Consider the following 13,224-nt stretch of genomic DNA (forward strand, 5'->3'; position numbering starts at 1 on the left):
TCTTGAAGCAATCAAAATCAGTTGATGCCTAATAGAAAATCCAAACAGAAATCCACAGACAGAAAAATACAAGGTAAGATAATATTTGAAAGCACACTGTACTGGTAAACAATCCTATGACTGTATATTAATATAAAAATATGTATGATGTTGGTGAAATTTAATTTCTGATGAAGTGTGGGCTTTACAAAAATCTGCCTTTTCTGAAAAATCTACTTCCTCCTGGTTTTTTACAACTTTTCACTCCCCCCCGTTTTGGGCAAAAAAATCCCATGTTTTCCCCCTGCTTACAAATGCCTGATTTCAAACCTTTTAAAAGTCAAAAGTTGGCAGCTATGTACTTTTAACTTGTAGTAATGCTAGCATGAGAACCTGACACTATGAACTCTCCCATATGATCTACTAATGAAATCTATCCACATGATATATCAAGGAATCTAACGGTCTTATATAAAGTATATTTCAAGGATTCATTTGAAAGACTTGTTGTTATTTTTGAATAATAAAAAATGTGTTATCATTCAAACATGGAACGTGATATTCAAATTTTGCATGCTTTGTAGCATACATAATTTGAAATAAATTTTGAAAAATTTGAAAACTGGATAATAGTTAATATGTATATTTTTAATTTTTTAAAATTATTTATACACATGATAAGCAGAAATATGTGCATGTGCACATTGAAATGTCACTTTTAATGATTTTTTTAAACAGAAAAATGGAAGAGACTAACAGGTTCAGTTTTATATTTTATGCTTATAACATATGAATTAGCATAAATTTAATAATATATATACATAGCCCCTGCCAAATCATATTGCTTTCTTTGAAGAAATCAGAAATGTTCTGTTGAGTACAGGTTCTGCTGTATTATTATTTAATAATGTCGGTCTTCCACAGAAATATTTTTCACATTTCTTCTGTGGAATATATTCCACAGAAATATTTTTTGAATTGCTCATTAGAATTATCAAATTTAATAAGAATATCAAGGAAACTTTTGCTCTCATACAATTTAACTTAATTTAACTTTAACTTTCCTGTACATTAAAAGAAAATAACTTTCCTGTTATTTTCTTTTCTTTCCATTTTGCTCTGTGTCACATAGTAATAATATATTTAACTTAACATTTTCTACTTTATTTATTTCCTCTTTTCTTTGCTTCTCACTTCACCTACACATTTTCCCTCTTGAAATAGTGCTTGCTATTTTATCTTCTTCTAGTCACTATTATACCCACCAAATTAATGATGCTCATTGTTCTGATGCTCTTTATCTTTAAGTCCATCTAAATAAATAAGAACATCATTTAATAGGGTTTTCCATGCACCTACTACCTTACTTTGCAAACCAGTTGTAAACAGCACATTTTATGTTATAATTTTTAATACTGGCCTCTGTGTTTTCTCCCTCTTGTCGAAATCATCAAAAAACCAAACTCTCTTCAACTGGTTATGATTCTTTCAACATAAATTTTACAACTGATCCATAGGCTGCATGAGGACTGCAGTACTGGAAGGTAAGAAAAAGCACCAATATTACTATCATTTCTTGATAAAATTTCATTGGAAGGATGTGCAGGGGCATTATAAAAATTAAAAATATCTTAGAATGTTTTATTTTAATTTCATTTTTACTTTTGAGTGATTTAACTTCTTTTAAGAAGTGACTGTAAAACTATTCGAAAAGCACATTGGAATTGTATTATTCTTATTTCCAAAACATCTCCATTCTGAATAAATAAAATACATATACAAAAAAAGAAAGCAGTTCAAATTATATAGGGTTCAAAGTAGCAATAAAAGTATCATAAATTAAAGAGCTAAAAACTCAAAGATAGAACATTAAGAATACCTCTTGCATTTCCCATGCAAATGGATCTTCAGATTGTAAAACATTAACTTCCTCTTGAGAGCTCTGTGAAGTGCAATCAGAACTATCACTATTACAATCAGTGTTTGTAATGAGGGGCCATTCCAGATCAGAGGTTTGGGGCTAGAAAACAAAATAATAATAAGCTCAACCAAAGTATAACAATAAATAAATTTTAATAATAGGTTTTTTTTTTCCTGCACCATCTAACATAATGCTGCGTTCATAAAATAGTATATTACTATTATAACTTCAGGTCATGTCACTTAAAGAAAGCCATAAGGAGTGATAAAAAATGAAAATTTTATATTTATTTATGCCATATAAATGTTTGTAATGGTGAGTGTTTGATACATTGAATGGTACTGTACATTAATGTATTTTTTAAAATCTATCTATTGATCAAGGAATTTTATTTTGAAAGCAGGCATTCCCCTTCCCCCACTTCAACTTAATTGCTCTTAATTGGACTTTGAAAATAGAGCACTAAGTGAATAAATGTTAAGCGGGAGAGATTTTTCCATACAATATTATGTAAATAATTTTAATGGTTGGCTTGTCTGGTGTTCTGGCTGATTTTAAGGTACCATTTCTTTATATAACAATATTAAATTAGTTGATACATTTAAAGTTAAAAATAAGCCTTAAATACATAAATTATGCAATAAAACATAACTACAGTATATGTTTTATGAAATGCAAGAAAGCTTACCTTAAAATTATGAAACCTTATATGCACACTGTATTTACAAAAACAGCTTGTGATAACTGTTGATTTTCAAATCACTCAAAACCACTAAATGCAATGTAAACCTGGTACTTGCCCAAATCCAAACTTTACAGTATGCCCAATTTAGTTTCCAACTAAAAGTTTTTCCAATAGCTTTTCACCTTCTTTGCATTATTAGCACTAGCTGACTTACTTTGATCTCTTTAGGGCCATTTAAAAAAAAAAAAAAGTAAAGTTGACACTACCTTGGTAAGCTAAAATCAATCACTTGAACACAAAATGCACATAAACTGTGTAAACTGTGTAAGCAGTTATCAAGCTCTGTACAGTTAAGAGCAGTTTTATAAACAGCATTTCAATAAACTTCAGCTAATTAGGACCCCCCCCCCACAAGTGGGATAATGTATAAATCATATAGTTTTGTAATATGGAAGAAATGGTGCGGTGACTGCTTCAATATGTTTTCCACCTACAGAATTAAAATACCATAGCATTTTACAGCTGTAGACACAGCAAATTAATGCAGATATATATAAATTATTGATGAACATGAAAAATAACTTTCAGGGCAATAAACAGTTAGCTTTCACAATTTCTTATTATAAATTGGCCATGCTTTGTCAATTACCAGTTTGGCCGGTAATTCAGCCATTTTATCATTAATTATAGTATCGATTAAGAGTTGATTTAAATCAATGAACAACACCCATTTGAAGGCAAGTAATGTGAACTGCAGTTGATTGGAAAACTGAATTTTTTTTTTCAGTGGGCCTCTCAGGTTCCCAAACACCTCCTAATGGATAACTTCATCCAAGATGTTTGGTGTGAATAGTGCTATTTTGGATGAACAGAGCAAAACTCTGGGGAAGGGTATCAAAGTATTCAGAGCACTATAGCAAACACTTGAGTGGACTATGCTATAGTGGGGGAACAACTGAATGAATCCAGGTTACCTTCTATTTGGAAAATGAGTAACCCTATTTCTCACCCATTCGTGAAACTTAAGATGTGCTCTATTTATTTAGTTATCCATTAGATAACATGAGGGTACAACAAATCTGAATGTGGAAAAAAAAAAAAAAAAAAGTAAATCAACCACAAGATAACTCTGCAATTAGTTAAATGTTATAATATTAGGCTAATTCAAACTAATATATTATAATATTAGTCTGAACAATGAAAAGTTAGAAAATTTTAAATTGAAACATAAAACAATAAGAACTATATATAATTTACTGAGAGGCCCAAAAAAATCTAAGAATACATAGGAGTAAACCAAAATTATAACCAACTGTCTTGGGAACAATGAATCACCACAACCACCCATGAACACCAGACATCCACAAAAACAATAAAACTAGATTCTAACAAAATCATGTAAACTAGCTAAGAAAAATGCAATGTAGAAATATCTGTAATGTGCTAGAGTGATAAAAAGGAAATATACTTGAGAACCTCCAAATGAAAATCTTCAGCAAAGAATCCATTCCAGATTTCAGAAATTTTACTTAAAATGATAAAGGAGTGAAACTTTGTTTAAATTTAACAAGTAGTAAAATGATTTTGAAATGTTACAAAAAAAAACCAAGTCTGAAATTTTCACAGGCCAGAAATTATTATTATTATTATTAATAGCCATACGGTGCAAGGAAGCCTGAGGCTTATGCTGCACCAGGAAAAAAAAAAAGTTCCCGAGTTACCCTGAGAGAGAGAGAGAGAGAGAGAGTCAAAAGTAGAAGGAATCACCAAAAAAGAGAAGAATGATGATATCCAGCTCTGCCCATACTCACCAAATATGAGCCCCCAGGGTTACACACTTTTGCCGATCTAGTCTCAAAAACTGAATTATGTTATATATATTTGTTGTTGTTTGGTTTTTAGGAGCATTGGCAACTAAGGCCATATTGCTCCAGGGATATGCGGTGGTCATTCCCTGACCTTTCCACATCCTCCGTATTTGGTGGTCACGGGCTCGAACCCCGGTCTAATCAAGAAGCGTGTGCTACGCAATGCTGCTCCTGCCCATATGGCTATGGAGGCGCCTACTGAATTATGCATAAACAATGAACTTTTCAGTCAAAACACATGTAAGACACAAATGTGTGCATAATTGTACCTTATTTATCACAGTAAAAATAAGACAAGGTGTCCCATTTAGAAAAGTAAACTGAAGAACTGTATTTCATAAAAACTCAATTTTTAACACTTTGAACCTGTACTGGTCCTCTATAATTTCAGTACTGACTATCTTGTATCTCTTTTTGACTCAACTTAATTATAAACATTACCTCTGCCCAAAAAAGCATTGGAACAGGCTTAAATAAATATGACGCTTTTTTGATATTTTTGCTTTAACAAAACAATACCTAGTTAAATGTAAATCTTAATAACATTACAACTCAAAGCAATCGCTCACCTAATTTCAAATTCTATCTCACAACTCTTATATAAAAATCTGTTTTTCTTTCTTTTTTTTTTTAATCAATCTCTATCCATGGACTCACAGTGGCACTACTTGTGATGAGCTTCACTTTTTCACCTTGTGAAGCCAAAACTAACTGTTAGTAAGAAAGTATTTACAAGGTTAGCCATGTGATTTACATAACAATGCAATAATTTTATAGCAGACTATAGTAATGAATTAAAGATATACAGTCGGACCTTTATATAACGAAATTGATTGTTCCCTTGAAAAAATTCATTATACAGAAATTTCGTTATAAAGAAATATGGCCTTTTCAACAGTGAAAAATACTGTAAATTCAGAAATATGGTAATAAAAGATGGGAAAGAAATGGGAATGAATAAATTATCTAATATCTTAAAACAATTTATTAATACATATATATTAAGAAATGACTGCTTACATGATGCCCACAATTTATTAGCACACTTTTAAGAATTATGTTGCAAAATATTTGGTTATTTTTTGTTGTACACTGGATTCTACTGTACACCATTCATAAAAATGTTCGCATTTGTTTAAACTTTAAATCATATATATTTTCTGTTACATTTTCTTTCGAATGAAGGCCTCGATGCAAAGTTTCAAATGCTGCCAACATTTGTTTGGAAGGTTTAATATTGCTCCCATTTTCATCCAATTCATCGTCGATATTGTCACTAGTTCTTTAAATACGCTCCAAAATGTTGGGGGTCGCATTTCAACTACTATGACATTATTTCAACTCCTAAAAATTTGTCAAGAACAATTTCTTCACTGATCAAACCTCGCTTGGAACACTTCCCAAGATTGCTCAATGCCTTCTAGTAGTTTAGGTCCTCGAGGTTGTCACAGACATTTTCTCAGATATGCCAGACAAGCTGTACTTGCTACCTGGGAGTCTAAAACGCTGATGGAACTGATATTTGGATAAAATTCAAGTCAAGTAGACCAAATTTTGGCGAAGTCTGGACGATCTCTGACAGTCAAATCCTCTGCTTGCACCCTTCACGATGGTGGGACTGTTAGTAATCCTGGGTATAACCTCCATGCACAAGCACGCTGTGGGTGACCACACATGTATGAACCAACGTAAGCAGGGGTCGAGGTGTGGCGACCACACCACATGGAGGAATGTCGCCCCTCTGTGTTACCAGGCAATACTAGGTGGCAGCTGATTCTCATCAACAGGTGCAATACCACCACTTTGCTTATTGGAGGCTTGAAGTGGTGGAACCCATGTTTAGTCTCCAGAGCTAAGTTTCGCTCAACCCTTTCCCATCTCTTCCATCATGCAGTATGACTGATGACTTTTGAGGTTATGATGAACATCATGGCAAGATCCAATCTTCCTTACATTTTGAGGATACAGCTCTAAAACAATGTTTGCAAGCCGGCCGCTAGTTAGTACACCGGACCGAACCTTTGGTAACTCTCTAGGAGGCTTCCGGATCAGCTAGTGTATAATCTTGCTACCTCTACTCTGTCAGATAGTGATTGGAGGGAGTCTGAGTAGTGTGTATGTGGGAGGCATTATCGAGGCCACGTTATGTCAAGGATCTGGGTATATTCTTACCATGTGTACACCATATCCAAAAATTTCATTTGTTCATACAGCATGTTCCCCCCACATTTTCTTACTATTGAATACACCATGAATTGTCAAACTAATAGAGCAAACATATCAGCAAAAAATATCTAAACCTCCCAAACACTTCCTAGTTCATTTCACAAATATATGTGGTCTCAATTCTAATCTCAACGATGTCCATTTCCACTTGCAGTCTGCCAAACCCTATGTACTTTTTCTGACAGAATCTCAGTTATTGGTTGATTCAACTACTGCTCATCTCAGTTGCCCAAATTATTCGCTGTATGATTCCTTTCGCCTCAAAGGTGGTACTTGTGCATATGTCCGTTCCGATATTCCCTGTCAGAGACTTGGTATTTGGAATCTCTTCTTTTCAATCTTCTCTGGCTTAAAATCTCTCTACCTCACTGTGTTAAATTCATCTGTTATCTCTATCGTTCTCCCAACTCCACTAATCACTTGAAGCTCTTTGACTTCCTCTCTTTGCAATGTGAGTTTCTCCAGTCAAACTTTTCTAACAGCGAAGTAATTTTCCTTGGTGATTATAATCACCAAGGAACACCAACCTAGGTGGTCGAGATGATGAGGCTTTTGCATTTCTAATGATCTTGCACAGATTTGTTCATATACCTACAAGAACACCAGACAACCATATAGCCAACACGCTTGATCTTTTTCTCACAAACAAGAGTTCTAAATACACGGTCAAAGTGAGTGGTCCTTTAGGTACCTCAGATCACAACTTGGTGATTGTCTCTTCTCCAATGGAGCCTTTATCTCATGGCTATTCCCAACCTGATCTGGTTATCAGCAGTGATCATTCATGTATTAGGAATTTGCAGATAAAAGAACCACTAGGTGGCAGTGATCACATAGCTCACTGCTCAGATAGCAAACAAACTGAATGAGTATTTTGCATCTACATTCACACGTGAGGAATTATTAAGGTTTAAAAATGACAGAAGGTTATCAAATTGTAGCAGGATACTTAATGATTTTGTAATAACTGAGAGCAAAGTGGAAGAGAAATTGTTGAAGTTAAACGTAAGAAAAGCACCTGAGGTGGATGGGATCTATCCAGTTATATTAAAGGAGGTGGCAAAGCAACTAAGCAAACCCTTAGCCATAATTATGAGAGCGTCCTTGGACTCAGGGGAGGTTCCCACGGACTCGAGATGTGCAAATGTATCCCCAATTCACAAAGGGGGACGGATCGAAGGGTGACACGAGTAATTACAGACCAGTTAGTTTAACTTCTGTTCCTGGTAAAATAATGGAGTCACTGGTTAAAGATGCATTGCAGGATCATCTAGACAAGACTCCAGCAATAATTCAGACACAGCATGGGTTTGTTAAGGGAAAGTCTTGTCTGACAAATTTGATAGGATATTATGATGTGGTTACAAAGGAACTGGATGCAAAAAATAATTTTGATATCATATATTTGGATTTCAGGAAAACTTTTGACACTGTTGCGCATGGAAGACTATTGTACAAATTGGAGCAGAATGGTATTAAGGGTAAGTTGCTACAATGGATAAAAGGATGGTTAAGTGGGAGAAGACAGAGGGTAGTAATCAATGGGTGCTGCTCTTCTTGGACTAATGTTATTAGTGGGGTCCCACAGGGTTCGGTGTTAGGTCCACTGTTGTTTTGTATATTTATCAATGATATTGATGAAGGTATATCAGGCTTAATGTCGAAGTTTGCAGATGATACAAAGGTTGGCAGGGTTGTTAATGACAGTAATGGCAGTGTGCTACTGCAACAGGATCTGGATAATTTGGGCAGATGGGCTAAGAAGTGGCAACTGAAGTTTAACTTTGGCAACTGCAAAGTACTGCATATGGGTAGAAGTAACCCCAGAGAAACGTACCAACTGTGTGGTACTACACTTAAGGTGGTAGAAAATGAAAAAGACCTGGGAGTAATTGTGCAGGCAGATATGAAGTTTTCTGAGCAATGCAGACAGGCTGCCAGGGCAGGTCATGGGGTTTTGTCAATGATATATAGGAATTTTGCTAGCAGGGAAAAGGAGGTGATTATTCCTCTGTATAAGGCAATGGTCAGGCCACGCCTTGAGTACTGCGTACAGGTCTGGAGGCCTCATTTTAGGAAGGATGTAGATTTACTTGAGCGTGTACAGAGAAGGGAAACAAGATTGGTGAGGGGAATGAAGGGAACCTCTTATCAAGAGAGGCTTAAGTTCTGCAAATTGCAGTGGCTGGAGACTAGGCACCTGCATGGTGATCTGATTGAGGTGTATAAGGCCTTGAATGGGTTCAGCACGCCGAATTCTGATGGGATCCTTCCACTTGTTCAGATTACGAACCTAAGGGGGCATAAATTCAAATTAAGAAAGGACAGATGTAGAATAGATGTGCAGAAATTTGCCTTTAGCCAGTGGGTGGTTAATTGCTGGAACAAACTTGCATCTGTTGTTGTGGAAGTTGATAGGTTGAATAAATTAAGGAGGAACTGGACAGGCATTTGGAGGGAATGGTGTAATTTTTTTTTTTTTTGGCTGATGCTGCATAAGCTCATACACTTGCTTTCTTGCATCACATGCCACTACTACTACCTCGTATTGTTTGGCATTACAAGAATGCAAAATGGGATGACCTGCAAGATTTCTTTTCTTCTTTTCCTTGGTCGGATTACTGTTTCAAAACTTCTCATGTCAACGTTTGCTCAGATCGTGTCAGTGAAATTATTCTTGTAGGAACGGAATCCTTTATTCCACACTCCACTTTAAAATCTCGTCCTTTATCTAAACCTTGGTTTTCCAATAAATGTGCTAAGCTGTTCAAGAGAAGAACGTTGCATATCGTAATTGGCTTGTTTCCAATTATTTTCCAATTATTGTGTATGTGGGGACAAGTCCTTCCGATCCAGTTATTGTCCCATTGCAATTACTTCTACTCTTTCTAAAGTAATGGAGAAATCAATTAACTGCAAACTCCTAAACTACCTATAAACCTTCCATCTGATCAATAATTGTCAGTATGGATTCCATCAGTGTCGATCCACTGGTGATATTCTTGCTTATGTTACCCATTTATGAACAAATTCAATGGAAAAGTTTGGTGAAACACAAGCAGTTGCTTTTCACATCTCAAAGGCTTTCGATTGTGTTTAGCATAAGGGTCTTCTAAAGAAGCTTCCATCTTATGGTTTGACAACTGTTTTTTGTAATTGGTTATCCAGTTTTCTCTCTGATCGCTCACTGAGGGTGATGGTAGATGGCTCTCTGTCTTCTAACTTCTCCACTAATGCTGGTGTCCCCCAAGGTTCTCTCCCCCACTCTTTTCCTCTTGTATATTAATGACCTTCTTCCATTGACTGGAAATCCTATTCATAGTTTTGCCGATGATAGCACATTGCATTCCACTTTCCATTTTGAGAAACCTTTCCCTGCTCAATCAACTTCAACTTCTCGAATATCCACTAACAATTTCTTAAATGCCGATCTCCAGGTATTTTTCTCCAGTGGGGCAAAGACAACTCAGTTGATTTCAATCCTTCTAAAACTCAGTCTTGTCTTATAACCTGAAAAAAAGGATTCTTCTGCTTCTATGCTTACCTTTGGTGACACTCCGATTTCTAGGCAAAATGATATATCTCTTTTGGGAGTTACCCTGACTTCTAATCTCTCTTACACAAGCATATTACAAATATTGCTTCCTCTGTATCTATAAAAAACTCGGTTTTCTCTTTTGCTCTTGGCGTTACTTTCCTTCCAAACAGCTGTTCACTCTGAACAAATCGCAAATCCGCCCTACCATGGAATATTGTTCTCACATCTGGGGCGGTGCCCCCAAAACCTCTCTCAGGCTTCTTGATTCCATTCAGAAGAGGGCAGTTAGGTTAATTAATGACTCATCTCTAACAGTCTCTCCACTCTCTGTATCATAGACATTCTGTTTCTTCTGCATGCCTTTTCTATAGATACATTCATAGGCACTGTTCTTCTGAATTGGTTTCTATAATTCCTACTCTCTCATCCAAAGCCGTCTGAACATGTGATGCAACCAGTCAACATCCCTTTAATGTCCAACTTCAAATTCACAGAACCAACTTTTCTTCTTCCTCGGTCATTCAATTTCCATTTTCTGGAACAACCTTCCTTCATACGTATTTCCTGCGAATGTGCTAAAATTCAAGTCTAATGTCAACAAGTACCTTCTTTCATCTTCTCAACCTTCAGCCCATGCATGGTACTAAGTAGTTCTAATATCTCTCGTGTTTGAGGTTTTCATTTAAAAAAAAAAAAAAACTATGAGAACACTGGGTTGCTACTCAGTGCATCAATCTCACATTGTGTAGGCACTTCACCATGTATTGCCTTGGTATTGCACTACTGTAAATAAAAGGCACTGCTCCAGTGGAGAAGTATATTGCTTTTTATTTAAAATGTATGCCACTACAGACAGGTTTTGGTCCTTTTTGTGATCACACTGGTGGGTCAGTAGGCATTGTGAAGACTTCTTATCATTCAAGGACCGTCTTTGGATCCTTTCAAGTGTAGGCACTTCACCATGTATTGCCTTGGTATTGCACTACTGTAAATAAAAGGCACTGCTCCAGTGGAGAAGTATATTGCTTTTTATTTAAAATGTATGCCACTACAGACAGGTTTTGGTCCTTTTTGTGATCACACTGGTGGGTCAGTAGGCATTGTGAAGACTTCTTATCATTCAAGGACCGTCTTTGGATCCTTTCAAGAAGCTCAAAGTTTTTTCAGATGAGGTCACCAAACTTGAACCCAGTATCCAAATGGTCTTACAATTGCCTTATACAGTGGGATTATGATCTTCTTCTCTCTACAGGATGATGTTCAATAAATCATCAACAAGACACTATGAGCTTTCCTGGCTGCCTGTTTACATTGTTCAGAAAACTTCATATCTACCTGTATTGTAACTCCCAGATCCCTTTCTTCCTCTACTGTTTTTAATTCAACACCCCAACATCTTTCTTTGCTCTCTTAACCAGTGAAATTAAAAGAAAATGCAACATAAAATTGTGACATTAGATCAGTAATAATGTATTGATTAAAAGACATATTGAAAAAGAAAGACAACTCAATAAAAATAAATTTAAAATTTTTATTTAAAAACCTAAAATCTAATCAAAGTCATAAATATGTTTAAATTTATAGTCTATACTACTTTCCTACAATTACGTGGAAGCTCACTGTGAGGAAGCAGTTTAGCACTTTACTGAAATGTCAATGTAGGTTATCAGTTTTTTCCTATCTTTCTGTATTCAAAAGAAAATAAATACTGATTTTCAGAACTTGTAGAACAGAATGCTTATTTTATTAGAGTTGTTTAGCTCTAATAAAATTCTTTATCTAATAAAAAATATACTGCATGATAGCACACAGAATAAGTTTCTATCACCCATTAGTTATACAGACAGACAAAATAGTCAAAATATTAATGATAGTAAATATAATAATAATTACCTTAGTTGGAGTATTTGGTGAGGTTGTATCAATTTCTGATTCACATGAACTATAGCAAACTCTTTCAGGCAAATGAAGAGATGTTGGTACGCGTCTTGTACATCGTTTTTTGTCCTGGGAATATACTCCAGAAAGAGCAGGTCCATTTCTCTGCATGTGAAACACTCCAACATCAATTTTGTTCTCACTATGTCTTTCTAAGCTAGTAGCTTTTAAATCACAAGAGGGGAGTTTTTTTGATGATGCCAAAAGTCCATCTTCTGAAAAACGGCGATTTATATGTTGCAAGTCTGTTAGCTGCTCATCTGATAAAATTTTTGTGCTTCTGCTGCCAATATCTGAAAATCTTCTCAGAAAGCATTTTTCATCAATATTTTGACACTCAATACAAGTTTCATGTTTGCTACGTAATTGATGAGATAAAGCTGTATGAGGAATATTTGATAAATGATTTTTCCAAGGTTCAGGTCCTGTATTTGGATGTTTAGCAACAAAATATTCTTCTCCAGAGCTAACATTACCAGTGTCCACACTGTCATCTCTAATCACAGGTGGTTTTTTTAAAAATGCTGCTGAGTCTTCAAGTTCACTTTCTATTCCAACTCTTAAATTTTCTTTACACAGGATGCAAAATTTATCTGCAGAATTATTAACAGAACCTAAGTTCAAAGTCTTATCTGTTAAATTATTATTTACATTACACTGAAAATCCTGATATTTCAGTACAGTACCTTGATGGGACATTTTTATATCAGGAAGAATTTCTTCTAATTGTTGTGCAAGATCTAGGCTATCAAGTCCACTTTCTTCATCAGAATTTTTCTTCTTGTTATCCATATCTTTAATGGAAGGTGCAGTTATATCTAAATAGAAGAAACTTCTGATTATCCTAAACAACACAAAATAAAAACCTTTCACCTTGAAAAAAAAATAAATAAAAATAATTTTTTTGGTCTTACACTGGTTATTTTGCACACTATTACATATGATTTACAAGAAATCAAACTATTTTATGAAGAATATCACATGTCATTATTAAAATAAAGCAATAAAATTATGTGCAACTAAAGTAAAATATTAATACCCATCTACCTGAGTAGGTTAGGAATCCAAC

The 13,224-nt window shown here is 35.0% G+C and overlaps 1 protein-coding gene across 1 annotated transcript in view; it reads right to left on the reverse strand.

Annotated features, from left to right (window-relative positions):
* The window catches only part of phtf (putative homeodomain transcription factor), a 210,028-nt gene that overhangs the window by 120,784 nt on the left and 76,020 nt on the right, over positions 1–13,224 (reverse strand). The window contains exons 8-9 of the mRNA XM_090385805.1: positions 12,111–12,973; positions 1,859–1,999 (exon numbers count right to left, since the gene is read on the reverse strand). Coding sequence (XP_090241931.1) covers positions 1,859–1,999; positions 12,111–12,973 — 1,004 coding nt within the window. The remainder of the gene's footprint in view (positions 1–1,858; positions 2,000–12,110; positions 12,974–13,224) is intronic.

This window comes from Mastigoproctus giganteus, chromosome 12, assembly GCF_048544385.1.
Source record: "Mastigoproctus giganteus isolate SK-2022 chromosome 12, ASM4854438v1, whole genome shotgun sequence".
NCBI classification, from domain to species: domain Eukaryota; kingdom Metazoa; phylum Arthropoda; class Arachnida; order Uropygi; family Thelyphonidae; genus Mastigoproctus; species Mastigoproctus giganteus.